Here is a 13,743-nt window from a genome sequence, read left to right as displayed (position 1 = left end):
CCTCTAGTATTTAGGCCCTGTGTTTTTTCAGTTCCTTTGTCCAGTCTCGTCTATGTTAAAGGGGAACTATGGAGTCATAGTACATCATAGCTTTGGAGTCATTGAAATGGTTATATGACTTGTTTCGGGTTGAATGGTGGTCTTCCCACACCCCCCCCCTAGCGCCTGTGAGCGGAAAAAAACAACCTTGCAACTTTGGCCCGGCGGGCCGCCAGCCTCAGCATCAGGAAGTATCGCCTGATATCAGGTCTCGCGATGTAACGAATTGCTTTACGGCACTGCACACATACACGTTTATATGCTAGCCTTCTGTGTATCATACATACCTCAGTGGACATGGCTCTGAGCGTTCGCCGGCTACTTTGAAAACAAATGCACATGACCAGAGGGAGAAGATAGGAGGGGGGAGAGTCGTCAACGATTTTTTACGCCATTTTTGTCAAATATCTATTCCCAAGCTGTAGGGGGAGCTCTATAGAGAAACCTGCGAGCAAAAAGCGAGAAAACAGTGAAGAAATTGCCAAAACTGCATAGAGCCGCTTTAATAAGAGTAGTTGTGTTCTGTTATTTTCCAGCGATCTCGTGAGTTTTCTGTTTGTATTTAATAAAGCTTTGTCGTGCACTTTATATTAGTACTACAAGCCTGACACTGACAAAACCTGCCATTTTATTTAAATAGACGGAGATCGGACAAGGATTGACAGAACAGACAGAACTTAAATACAAACACAGATTACACTGATTAACAGAACACAGGTGAGACAGATGATGATGACTAAACAGGTGATACAACTGAACTGATAATGACGGTAACCATAGAAACAAAGGAGTGGCGGGAAAAGAACAAAGGAGAACAGGAACCAATCAAAATACAAACTGAGAGTCCAAACAAACACTAACAATACATTTAATAACTATTAATACATTTATAAACTTTTTAAACATTAAAAACTTTTTTTTAAATGCAGTTCATGACTCCTTTAACATTTGAAAATGAAGAAATTAATACATACATATTAGTATTATAATTTTAAAGTTCTACTGTAAAATAAAATTATTATATGATTTTTTCTTAAATAGTAATAATAATAATAAATAATAACAATACTTTTATTTTACAGTACTATTATTATTATTATTATTTTATAGTCATAATGGTGTAATGACAACAATTGTGCAGCCCTACAAACAAGCACTGCAGCTTTTTTATCATAATCTCAATTTTTATCAAAAATAATTGTTGTACACAACAAATAGCTTCAGTTTTAATAGAACCTTAGCAGTAATGTTAAATGCAGGTTTGTTGTGTGACTCTTGTTGTGTCATTTTGGCTGCTCTGGATAATTATGCATATTAGCTGTGGTGAGCAAGGACTGGAAATCTTTCAAGCCCGAAAAAAGCGAGACTGTAAAAAAAACAGCTGAGACAAATTTCCTTACGGATTATGTTTTTGGACTGCAGGGCCTGGGGCTGCAGGGTTTGCCGCTTTGCATTTAGTAATGTTGTTTGTGATGGGCTCTGATTAATGCCGTCTCACCTCTGAAATGATGAGCAGCTGCGTCCTGTAGGAACTAAATGTTTTGGAAGCTGCTGACTTCGTAGTGAATCCAATTTTTATGGAAAACAGATAATAACTACAAATAAAACCTGAAGCAGGTTTTTGGAAGAGAAACAAGAGCTGTGAGCCAAAGGATTGAGTAGCTCTTGAATCATTCTGACTGAAGAAAAACAACATTAAGAAACGATAAATGTGAAGGCGTGTGTGTAATTTACCTGTTTACATTTTGATTTGAGTTTTGCATGGATCTCCTGATGCGTTTCACATGATTGCCGCCGCTATGAGGTTTATGGATCGTAATTTTCATCATCTCTTTCCCCAGCAAGGGATTTAAGATTTTCTTCCAGTTCAAGCATCTCTTGTGTGAGATTTAGTGTTCTCCATTGTATTGTGTCACTACAGGACAAAGTAAGCAGGATTGTCCTGATTAAGGTTGAAATATTACAACACCAATTCACTGCAGTTTTCAGCTTAAATGAACTCTGGTAGCAGTAAAACACCAACAACTTTCATTCCTTTTCACATAAATTATGATTACAGGGGCAGATTATTAAAGACTTTTGTGTGTTTCCTTGCACAACACTATATTATGAGCTCAACACTTACCATTTGTAAACTAATACATTTTGACATTTGCATCACATATTCTACTCCATATGTATGTATTTTCTAATATAGTAAACTTGCTCGGTGGCTCACCTGGTACAGCACTTGCAATGTGGAGCGCACTGCACAAGTCCTGTGAAACAAGAGTCACGATAAAAGAACTCAAAGACTAAGAAGCCAGCTGAAATGCCATGGTTGATTTAGTAAATGTGTTTTCATATCCCGTTTCCTTTAGTTAAATGTACAATATGTATTTTTTTCGCTGCTAGGGGTCGCTAACCTCTTCAATACAATAACAAAGGCGTAGATTGATGACGCAGAGAATGAGCGGAATCATGGAACTCGTCGTCATGCCGATGGATCTAATAATGTTTATGGGGAAATAAGTTTATGCATGAGTGAATACATTGATGTTTTTTAACATGACTGAGGTATGAAGCAGGGCTTATGAGATTGCTAATGAGAGAGATTGCTAATCAGCGCCACACGCGAGTCCCGCGGATATAAAGGAATGAGGACATTTCATTCTACCGAACTACCCACAAATGCTGAATTGATACTCAAACTGGTCAGATTATTTAACAAATTAAACTTGTGAGGCCGCAGCGCTGTTTCACTTGGTCATAGTAACCATGGCGACATGCGTGGACAACTGCGTAACGGCACGCAAACGAGGATACATTTTGGCGTGGCATTTTTGAGATGCCGAGAGCTTTGCGACAAACTTCGACTTGACAGAGAACGCTCTTGCATGTGCTTTATTAGACAGGTGAGCAAATGTACATAAAATGAATCAATGTTATATAGCTCAACATGATGAAATGTTAGAATATGATCAGTACGATATTCTAATGTTGATCTAGCTTACTGTTAGTTTCATACAGCCAACAAACTAACACATAGAATAACATTATAACTTATAACACACTCAAATGCAGTTTAGTGTGATAGTGTAGACCTAGTGAAACAGCGATGTGTTACCTCACAAGTTTAATTCGTAAAATAAACTGACCTGTGTGAGTAGTAATTCAGCACTTGCGGATAGTTCGGTAGAATGAAATGTCCTCATTCTTTATATCTCATCCTCATCCCCTCATCCCCTCCTCAAAGTGGATTATGATTTCACTTTTCTAACTTTAGTTAGTGTGAAATGTTGCTGTTTGAGCATAAACAACATTGCAAAGTTACAACGCTCAAAGTTCAAAGCAAAGGAAGATATTTGCTTTTAAAGAAATTGTTTTTTTAAGGACTACAACAAATGGCTGATAGGGACTACAGACATTCCTCCCAGGTTAGTGACATCACTAACCCTAAAATTTACATAAACCCCATCCCCGGGAACGCGGAGTCCATGTTGAGAAGAGGAAGAGTTGTTGTAGTAGAGCACATTTGTGAATCTCCTCAAGCTGTCGCATCCGTCTTTTCACATGCAATGCAGTGCGTAACACAAATGCATGTCACTCTGTAGGCATCTTACAACAGTTCCCACACGAGCGATTTTATAGATTATCATGACAGAATATGCTAAACAAAGACTTGAAGATAGTTAACTCCACATCAGCAACATAAATTCATCAACTACCCATCCAGAAACGTCCTGTTGCATTCTACAATTGCATTCAGACACCTACGATCGGTCAACGAGCGACGTCTCGTGGTTCCATCACAGAAAGCCACAAAATCACTTTCCAGAACATTCTCATTTACAGTTCCATGCTGGTGGAACGCTCTCCCCACCCTCATCCGGAATGCAGAATCCCTGACAACATTCAAAAAACAGCTGAAAACCAATCTCTTCCGTGAGCACTTAACCTTATAGAAAAAAAACAAACAAAAAAAAACAAAAAAAAAAACCTTTCCCTTTGAAACATCACTTATCAGGCTTATGCTACTCTGAATAATACCTGAACTTCCTATTTTGAGCACTTCCTGCGTTGTTGTTGCTTTTGCCTCTTTATGATGACTCGCTGAATTTAGTCCTAATTTGTAAGTCGCTTTGGATAAGGGCGTCTGCTAAATGACTAAATGTAAATGTAAATGTAAATGTAAATGTACATGTCGTCACTTCTTCTTGAGTCTCTCCATCATTGTCCAACCTCCAGTTTAAACATAAAAGGCAGAACAGTTTCTGAAATTTTAGTGCTTGTCTGCGTGAGGTAATCGGAGCAGCTAACACACACACACACACACACACACACACACACACACACACACACACACACACACACACACACACACACACACACACACACACACAACAACAACAACACACACACACACACACACACACACACACACACACACACACACACACACACACACACACACACACACACACACACACACACACACACACACACACACACACACACACACACACACACACACACACACACACACACACACAAGAGCTCTTGAAGCTCCGCCCACTGTGCTGGGAGCAGCAGCCCATTTGCATTTAAGGGGACACACGCCGAAACAACGCGTTTTTACTAACCCTCAAAAAGGGACCATTTCAACATGCTGTAAAAAAATATCTGTTGGGTATTTTGAGCTAAAACTTCACATACACACTCTGGGGACAACAGAGACGTATTTTACATATTGTAAAAAGGGGCATTATACCACCCATTTAAAGTATTTTTTTGTTTATTACATCTATAAGCTGCTAGACGACAGCCATATCAGCCAACTCAGCATAGTTGGCTGATATGGCTGTCGTCTAGCAGCTTATAGATGTAAAAGGTTTCAACTATTGATGTACTATTTTTAAAAGTCAGTTGTCATTCATTTAGTTCAAAAACAAAAGTGCCCAGCAGTAGTCTGTTTATCAAGACAAAATGAGTAATATTGGGCTGGCCATGTGATCTACAAAAAAAAAAAAAACCTTTAAAAGCCACTAATAAGTATTCATATCATACGAGTGAAGATTTTAAACATATTGTAAACACAGTACTATTAATTTATCTGTATGTCAAACTGTTTTAATGAGAACAAATTACTGAGTGCTAGTTTAAGTGGTTGACTCAGCACAGTAATTGAATATGAACTTATTAGTTAAGAGGCCAAAATTACATAACGACTGATTAAAAGGAATGTTAACTATTTTTTTCAGTTATAAAAATATATTAGTAGAAAAAAAATTCTAGATGCATACAGTGAGAAAGCAGCTGGCAACCTCAAGATTGTTTTTGTTTTAACTCAAGCTCTCAGCACTTTCACTTTTGAGTGTTAAGACTATTTTAATTCTTAGCTTATAAACACAACATTAAAGGGACAGTTCACCCCAAAATTATAATTCTCTCATTGTGTCACCCTCAAGTTGTCCCAAACCTTTATGAATTTCTTTCTTCTGCTGAACAACAAAAGAACATATTTTGAAGAGTTGATGGACCCATTGACTACCATAGTATTTTTTTTACAATGGAAGTCAATGGAACCCATCAACTGTTTGGTTATATTCTTCAAAATGTTTAATTTTGTGTTCAGCAGAAGAAAGAAATGTATACAGGTTTGGAATAACTTGAGGGTGAGTAAATGATGACAGAATTTTCATTTTTGGGTGAACTATCCCTTTAATGACAGTAAGAAGACATTAGTGGCATATACTTGAACACTTTACTATCATACTGTATTATATTACAACTTATATGAAAAATATATCAAGAAATATTATATTTCATCCATACCGAACTAACAAGCCAATCAAATCATGAATGCGTTTTATTTGAACCATTATTGATGATTGATGAACTTGACCAGAGTGAGTGATGACTCAACTGCTTCTGTTAAATTTCAACTTCAACAGTTTCAGAGGTTTCAAATTAGCTTCTGGCAGCTTTACAAAATCAGCTCATCAATGGGAAAACCTTTTCTGCTCCTTGGTTTCATCAGTCAAGTTAGCTTGGAATATGTACCATATTCCATTTTAAATGTGGAAACTTTTGAACTTTTACTCAAGCATGTTTTCGTACTTCAGATTTATTCAAATGCACTTCACTTTTCTCTCCTTTTTTAAAACAAATGCAAACAAATACATTTGTGTAATCAAATTACAGTATTGTATTATTCATAATCAGTTGTGAAATATAAAATAGGAATAATGAAATATAATCCATTTTAAAAAAACATTCTTGATTGGTTATCATTCATAGTTGCATTTAGAGCAGTAAATGTTGACACTGTAAATGTTTCTTTCTATCATATAGCGCATCGTCAAACGTATATACATTATAAAGTGTGCATGCACTGTAAAAAATGTACCCGTAAATTTACAGTAAAATATTGGCAGCTGTGGTTCCAGTCATTTACCTTAATTTTATGGTTTCAACAGTTTTTTCCATTTTACAGTTGCGCTGTAATTTCACAGTAAAATACTGACAGCTGTGGTTCCAGCTATTTACCGTAATTCAACAGTACCAATACTGTTGTTCATTTTACAGCTTTACTGTAATTTCACAGTAAAATACTGGCTGCTGTGTTTCCAGCCATTTATCGTAATTCTACCATTCCAATACTGTTTTACGTTGTACTTGCAACAATGGTTACAGCAGGTATAGGACTTCCATCGTGGTTTACAGTGCACGCAGTTTACTGCATAAATCCAATGCATTCCAGTCTCAGATCCTGTGCAGCTTAGTGTGATGAAAGCTCATTGAAGAAGAAACTAATCTTTAGTAGATTTTCTGGGTTTTGGTCGAATGTGGAGTGAGAGCAGTGACCTGGTCTCTTCTCATCTCTGTGAAGCCTTTCAACAGCTTTGTTCTTATTTCTTATTCTTTTTTTTGTGTATGATAGTGCTCAGGTCCAAATCAATGACTGCATTAATAACTCTTTTTGTTTCCCTCTCCAGACTCAATATGTATACAGGGTTTTGACCCCAACCTTGGCATCCTCACCCCAATCAACCCCATGATGGCTGGCATCACTCTGGTCCCGCCCCATCCTGTGGCAGAACTTCCTGTTATTAAGGAAATCATCCACTGCAAGAGCTGCACACTGTTCCCGCAGAACCCCAGTAAGAGCCACTGTGTTTTACAGCAGCCTACCACAGCACAATTATTAGAGGTTCACCATAAAACAGGCACACAAATGAATGTAGCCAACCCTTATTTACTTCTACTGATGTCATGGTAAATATATAAAGTAGCCTACAGTCTGTGCCATGTTGAATGACCTGTAACTGTGGGGTAAAATGTTCCACTGAAAGACCTGTAACCTTATGCCCAACGTTTTACGGTTATTGAAATCACAGAAACCACAGGATAGTGTTTATTAATTCATCCAATGTGGAAAATCAGAGAAAGACCAAATGTTAAATCTGTAGAGCTTAGTCCTATAAACTATAAATCTAAATGAACCCTAAATCATAATTAACTTTAACCACACAGACTCCAGTTAAATTCATATTCTTAATAAAACTTCTTGTTTTGTTAATGGAAGGAAACTAATGATGATTCATTAAAGGGATAGTTCACCCAAAAATGAAAATTCTGTCATCATTTGCTCACCCTCATGTCGTTCCAAACCCGTAAAACTGTCTTTCATCTTCGGAACACAAATGATGATCTTTTTGATGAAATCTGAGAGATTTCTGTCCCTCCATTGACAGCTACGCAACTACCCCTTTGACGCTACAAAAAGTTCATAAAGAGATCATAAAACAAATCAATATGAATTGAGTGGTTTAGTCCAAAATTTCTAGAGAGACACAATCGCTTTATATTGTGAACAGATTTAATTTAGGCTTTTATTCACAATGAGCTTTCAGAATTTTGGCTGAACTAACTGTCCCTTGAATAAATGGTGATAATATCTTGTTATACCACACCATAATTGACCATCTCCATGTTTGGTGATTTGCAGATGCAATTTTACAAAATATATATTAATAAATTAATTTTAAAATAATTTTGGCTCCAAAAATATTCCATGTTCATGTATTTATGTATTTGGGATGAAGTATATTTCAATTCTTCATATGTTATTTTTTTTAAAAAGCCCTAAAATCTGTTTATTTCCAGGTTTAAATTCCATTTCGAATCCCAAATTTTCAATATGGCTTCAGACTTCTGAACCCTGCTATATGTAAACTAGACTCCATTTTCTATTAACAATAGCTAGTTAATGTGAAAACAATTAGATCACTTGATCAAACTGGTGTAGTCATGCAATCTGAGTGCGGTAAGACACTTTTGTGGATTCTGCAGATCTTCCTCCTCCTTCTACGAGAGAGAGGCCTCCAGGATGCAAGACTGTGTTTGTTGGTGGGCTTCCAGAAAATGCAACTGAGGAGATCGTCAAAGAAGTGTTTGACCAATGTGGAGAGATTGTCGCCATCCGCAAGAGCAAGAAAAACTTCTGCCACATTCGTTACATTGAGGAGTTCATGGTAGACAAGGCCCTCTACCTCTCTGGTGAGTCTTTGTTTTGTTTCATTTATAGATGCAAATGTTTGTTATGTTTTGTTTCTCTACTTCTCTGAGGCTTGTTGCGTGAAGCTGGTTTCAGTTGCTATGGTGCCAGTTTGAGATTAGTTTGAGCAAACTCTGGTTTTTCAAGCTCAAGAGCATTGTCGTATAAACCTTAAATATCAAATCTGATGCATATGCTGCAAGTAACATACTGTAGTCTAATGACCCAGCTGTATTGTTTTGTTCAACAGGGGCTTTTATGTTGCAAGAAGGAACATCTTAAAAATGAGCAAATCCTATTTTGCATAGTTTACTGATATTTGACATATGCAAGTAGCCTGTACGATAGCTGTGTTTGCTGAGCAATGTTTGTCGTCCTAGGCTATCGGATGCGCATTGGCTCCAGCACTGATAAAAAGGATTCGGGCCGCATACATGTAGATTTTGCTCAGGCGAGAGATGACTTGTATGAGTGGGAGTGCAAACAAAGATTGCTGGCACGAGAGGAGCGGCACCGACGGAAAATCCACGAGGAACGGCTGAGACCTCCATCACCTCCTCCCATAATGCACTACTCTGAGCACGAGGCAGCTCTTTTGGCTGAGAAACTGAAAGGTAAGCTTTCCCACAGACTGTGGTGCCATGATCTCATCTAGCCTTTAAAGCACAGATTTGTCATCATTAATGTAGTGCCGAGAGAAATTCGGGTTCTTTGGAAAAGCTTCAAGGCAGGACTTTTATGCTTCTAATAAATGCGAAATGTGGTAAGATGACCTACACCGCCAGGTCTGCTTTCCTTCAGAGATTTCGCAGCTGTCCACGACTGCTCTCTGATGATGTGACAGACATTAATGAGTGGCTTCATAGTTTTGAGGTTCTTACGCATACAGTCCTTATTCCCGTCTGCGGCTGCCAGCCAAACGGCCACAGCTGTTGTTTATTCTGTGCGACTGGTGTGTTTATATGATCAGCTAGTTCCATTCATCAGCTTCAATGAGACCAATGATTGCAAATGAAGTGAACACTCAGTACCAGGCTCCTGTAAAGCCAAAGGGTTTCCAAGGTTGACTAAATAGTTTTCATTTGCATTTAGGGTGCTTAAATGTGCTTAAAATTGACTTGATTTTTGGTTGATTCTAATCAAGAAATATGATACTGTGCAAGAGTTTATCATATTGTGCTTTACTGAAACACTGGAGGCCTGGTGCAGTTTCACTGGAGTCTCATTTTAGTATAAATTTTGTCTCAGATGTTTCCTAAAATTGTTGACATGCTGTAAAAGTATTGAGCTGTGGAGAGCAGTTCAGATCATTTAATCTTTCTCGTGAAACTCTAGAGGAGACATGTGAGATTTACTGGGACATTTTCTCAGGAGAAGCTGAAGTATACCATTTGCTAATGGTTGCACACATAATATGTTGCGTAGAAGAACCAAATGAGATATTAAAGATATATTTTTTCCACTTCCACGGCTTTGCATGGACATGAGTGGCCAGTTGCATCAACAACAGACAGTTAGTGTGAGGTTTAAAATACTTAACCATGTTTATTTTTTCTGTTTATTCTGAGAACCAAATGAGATATGAGATTTAATTTTGCGACATAATTGTTTCTCTTCTATGACTTGTTTAGTTTTATTTAATTTCTCTATACCCTATGGCCCCTACATTTCTGCATCAGGCACACAAAATGGAAAACACTTCAGGAGTTTTGAAGTCGTCAACTGACTGGTTGAATTCTACAGGATTTCTGGGAGACGTGTGTTGCGTTCTTTAACGGTCCATCCACACATAAGCCGTTCTTGAAAAAGGAAGCTGTTGTGTTTACAACTGTGACAATGAGCGTTTACCATGATCAACTAAACACCTTTTTTTAAGGATTTGAAGTCGTCACCTTTATTTATACAGCGCTTTATGCAATACAGATTTTTTCAAAGCAGCTTTAACAGTGATAAACAGGAAAATTATTCAATGATGTGGTTCATTTCAGCAGTACAGCAGCTCTAAAAGAAAACAGTGTAATTGTTCTGCTGAAGTCCAGTGTTGATTCAGTTCTGCTTGTAAAGACCATCAATTATTAAATTAGTACATTTCATCTATAAAGCAGTTCTGCTGAAAGAAAAAAACAGTGATGTCATCAATCAGCTCAGTTCAGTTCTCATCCAATAGTGTCAGTGCAGTCAGATCAATAATATTGTTGAATATTAAAGTGTGTGATGTTCACGGCATAAACTCTTTAAAATGCGTCCAAGAGTTTTACACACCGGTCTGTTATTGTAGGGACATCTACGTTACATTTTCTGTGAACCGAATGTGATTGGTTGCTTTTCATGTCAGTCAGACAGCTTCTTGGGCGGCCCTTGGCCAATGGAAACTGCTATGGAGTCCAGACCTTCTGCTGAGTCTGGAGGTCTGGTTATGCAAGAATATTTGGGGACTGATTGCTTTGCCCTCTACCTCTCTGGTGTGTCTTTGTTTTTAATTTATACATATAAATGTTTGTTTTGTTTCTCTAATGTTATAAAAATAGATGGTAACATGAACAGTGAAGGTTCCCAAGGTTGACTAAATAGTTTTCATTTGCTTTTTGGGTGTTTAAAACTGAGGTTAAAAACTCATTTAATTTATCTTGTGAAACTCTAGAGGAGACTTGAGTGAAATATATTGGGACATTATCTCAGGAAACTCTGAGAAGCTGGAGACTTAAGCAGAAGTATCCATTTGCTCTCCTTTTTATATCATTGTTGTCTAGAAGAACCAAGTGAGATATTAAAGAGATTCAATTTGTGATTTTTTTCTGTCCTACGAATTTGCATGGACGTAATTTGCAGTTGCGTCAACAACGTTGGCTGTAAATGTTTTGCAGATCTCCTCTCGATTTCAGACAGACAGGAATAGTTAGTGTAATGCTTAACATATTCAACCACACTTATTTCTAAATCTGGAGAGGTTCGAAGGTGCCACATGGTCGTCACATTTTCAAGGTATACTGTACTGTGTTTCCACCTCAGAGTTACGCCAATCCATCACACACTTTGACATTCACACATATTCGTAACGTCACCTTTCACATTTTAATTCCAGAGCCGGTTCCTGGCTGACAGCTGTTTTCCCATGCTGTGATTTGATTACAGCTAGCGGCTCCAGAAAGGTAGTGATGGTTGAGTTATGCTGGCTGCGGTGGTTTCCATGCCTCTCTGAGCTCTTGTCTCTCTGGAGAGACTGCTTTCATTTCGATGATGGGGACTTGACTGCAGCCTCCACCTCATCAGTAATCACAGCACTTCCCATGTCAAGCACTTCCCATGCTCTCTGCGTGGCACATCCAGAGCTCTCGCTGTATGTTCTCATGTTGATTGAGCCCAGGAGGCAACAGACAAAACATCTCAGACGGGGTTTCGATATTCTGGTGTCTGGCACAGTTTTGCTCATGCCTGACATCTAATTACCTCTCCAACACAACCTTTGTTTAAACTCAAGCCATTCTGCTAATTAGTTCTACACACATATTGCTTTTCAAGTATCAACAGCATGCAAATGGGCCTCAGTATAGTGGGAACGTTATTGGGCACATATGTGTCCCAAAGATGAATTTTTATTACATTTTTAGATTTTTACAGATGTTTTTTTATATTTGTTGTATGAAGGTCACATTAAAACTGTCTTGAAAACATTTGAATATGCCTTTATCATACATTTTTGCTTTTTATGTATAGATTTTATTGTTTCACCCTTGTCTCAGACCCAATTTCAATCTCAAGTTATGAAAATCTATTTATTGCAATTATTACATTTTATTTAAAAAAAAAACTATAATTGTATCATTTCAATAATCAATGAGTGAGTTTATTGTGTGAAATTGATTTACAGTTTTACACAAATGATGACTGTCCCTCAATTATAGCGTTCCACAACAAACAACAACATTATACATAAAAAACATAAATTTGTTTACACATTGTGTGTGTATTTAGGATACATAAAATATAGCTAGCTATGAAATTAGCTTTAGCGAGTCAAAAGATTCTGCATTTTATTCCACAAATGTTAAAAATGTCATTTAAACACGCATTTGCTCATCCTTAAATCTGGCCGTTCTTCAGCTCTTAATATATCGACTTTAATTCTATCCAATGCTGCTTTCTGTCTCTTGCATTTGGAAACACTTTAATGCTATTCATTCAAACAGCCCCTGGTTAATGCTTTCTGGCAAGTAAATGCTCATTGCCACATTATGCTTTCATGGAAAAATTAATATGAGCGATGTTTAAAACAAAGCTAATTTCCTGACCATAACTGAAACTGACTGCATTGGCAGTCACGTAGCAGCTTACATAGTGTCTGAGTTGCGGAGAGGTCGGATGACTGAATGCTAGGAATTTTGAAGGAGAGTGTGGAGATTTCACATTTGCATTTCTTGTGGAGGCTCTCATTAGGCATAAGATTAGCAGAGCAGGCTCATTTGACTGTGGAAATTATTTTTATTCTCGTCAGATGGCATTTTTGCCCGAGGGTTGGGAGAATTCAATTTCCTTTAATTAGCTGGGAAGTTTGAGTGCCACCTTAATAACATACCTGCTCTTGATCTCAAACGCCCAGAGCCCCTTGGGTCTCTTACCAACCGCACATGGGAATAACATTTATTTAATTGAAAAAATGACTAAAACAGATATCACATATACACTTCAAATTAAATGAGTTGAGGACATATTTTAAGGACCTGGCACAGAGGTTTGGTATAATTGATACATCTCTCGTGATGTCATTCTCCTCGTTGCCTTGAAATCGGTTATTCTGTGGTGAGATGAAGCAATAACAGTCTGGCGAAAAGCGCACAGATGCAGGGAATGATGTTGTTGCCGTGTACAGGATCTCATTAAGGGAGGGATCGAATTTACTTCTAGCTCTACTGCACTGACTTTGAGGCAAAATTCAATTATTCTTCCAATTTCAGTAATGTATTTCACACAGGTCCACTGGGAGCAGATTACTGAAGCTTGGAAGAGGCCACACTGAACGCCTCATGTCTCAGCTGCTCAGGCTGGAATTACACTTCATGTTTAGACAGGAAAAATGCAGGGTTAGTTACTGATTCACGAGCCGTGACTGAACACACTGATGAGATGATGTTCTTGTCCAATAGGAAAAGACAATGCAGGGAAAGAGT

At 37.8% G+C, this 13,743-nt stretch overlaps 1 protein-coding gene across 3 annotated transcripts in view; it reads left to right on the top strand.

Annotated features, from left to right (window-relative positions):
- The window catches only part of enox1 (ecto-NOX disulfide-thiol exchanger 1), a 109,901-nt gene that overhangs the window by 68,452 nt on the left and 27,706 nt on the right, over positions 1 to 13,743 (top strand). For all 3 annotated transcript variants that reach the window (XM_082175049.1, XM_082175047.1, XM_082175048.1), the window contains 3 exons: positions 7,017 to 7,181; positions 8,374 to 8,580; positions 8,959 to 9,192. In XM_082175049.1, the coding sequence (XP_082031175.1) occupies positions 7,017 to 7,181; positions 8,374 to 8,580; positions 8,959 to 9,192 (606 nt within the window). The remainder of the gene's footprint in view (positions 1 to 7,016; positions 7,182 to 8,373; positions 8,581 to 8,958; positions 9,193 to 13,743) is intronic.

Source organism: Leuciscus leuciscus, assembly GCF_965113295.1.
Source record: "Leuciscus leuciscus genome assembly, chromosome: 7".
Taxonomy (NCBI): Eukaryota; Metazoa; Chordata; class Actinopteri; order Cypriniformes; family Leuciscidae; genus Leuciscus; species Leuciscus leuciscus.
The sequence above is the reverse complement of the archived record's forward strand: the minus strand, read 5'-3'. Positions and strand labels throughout refer to the sequence as shown.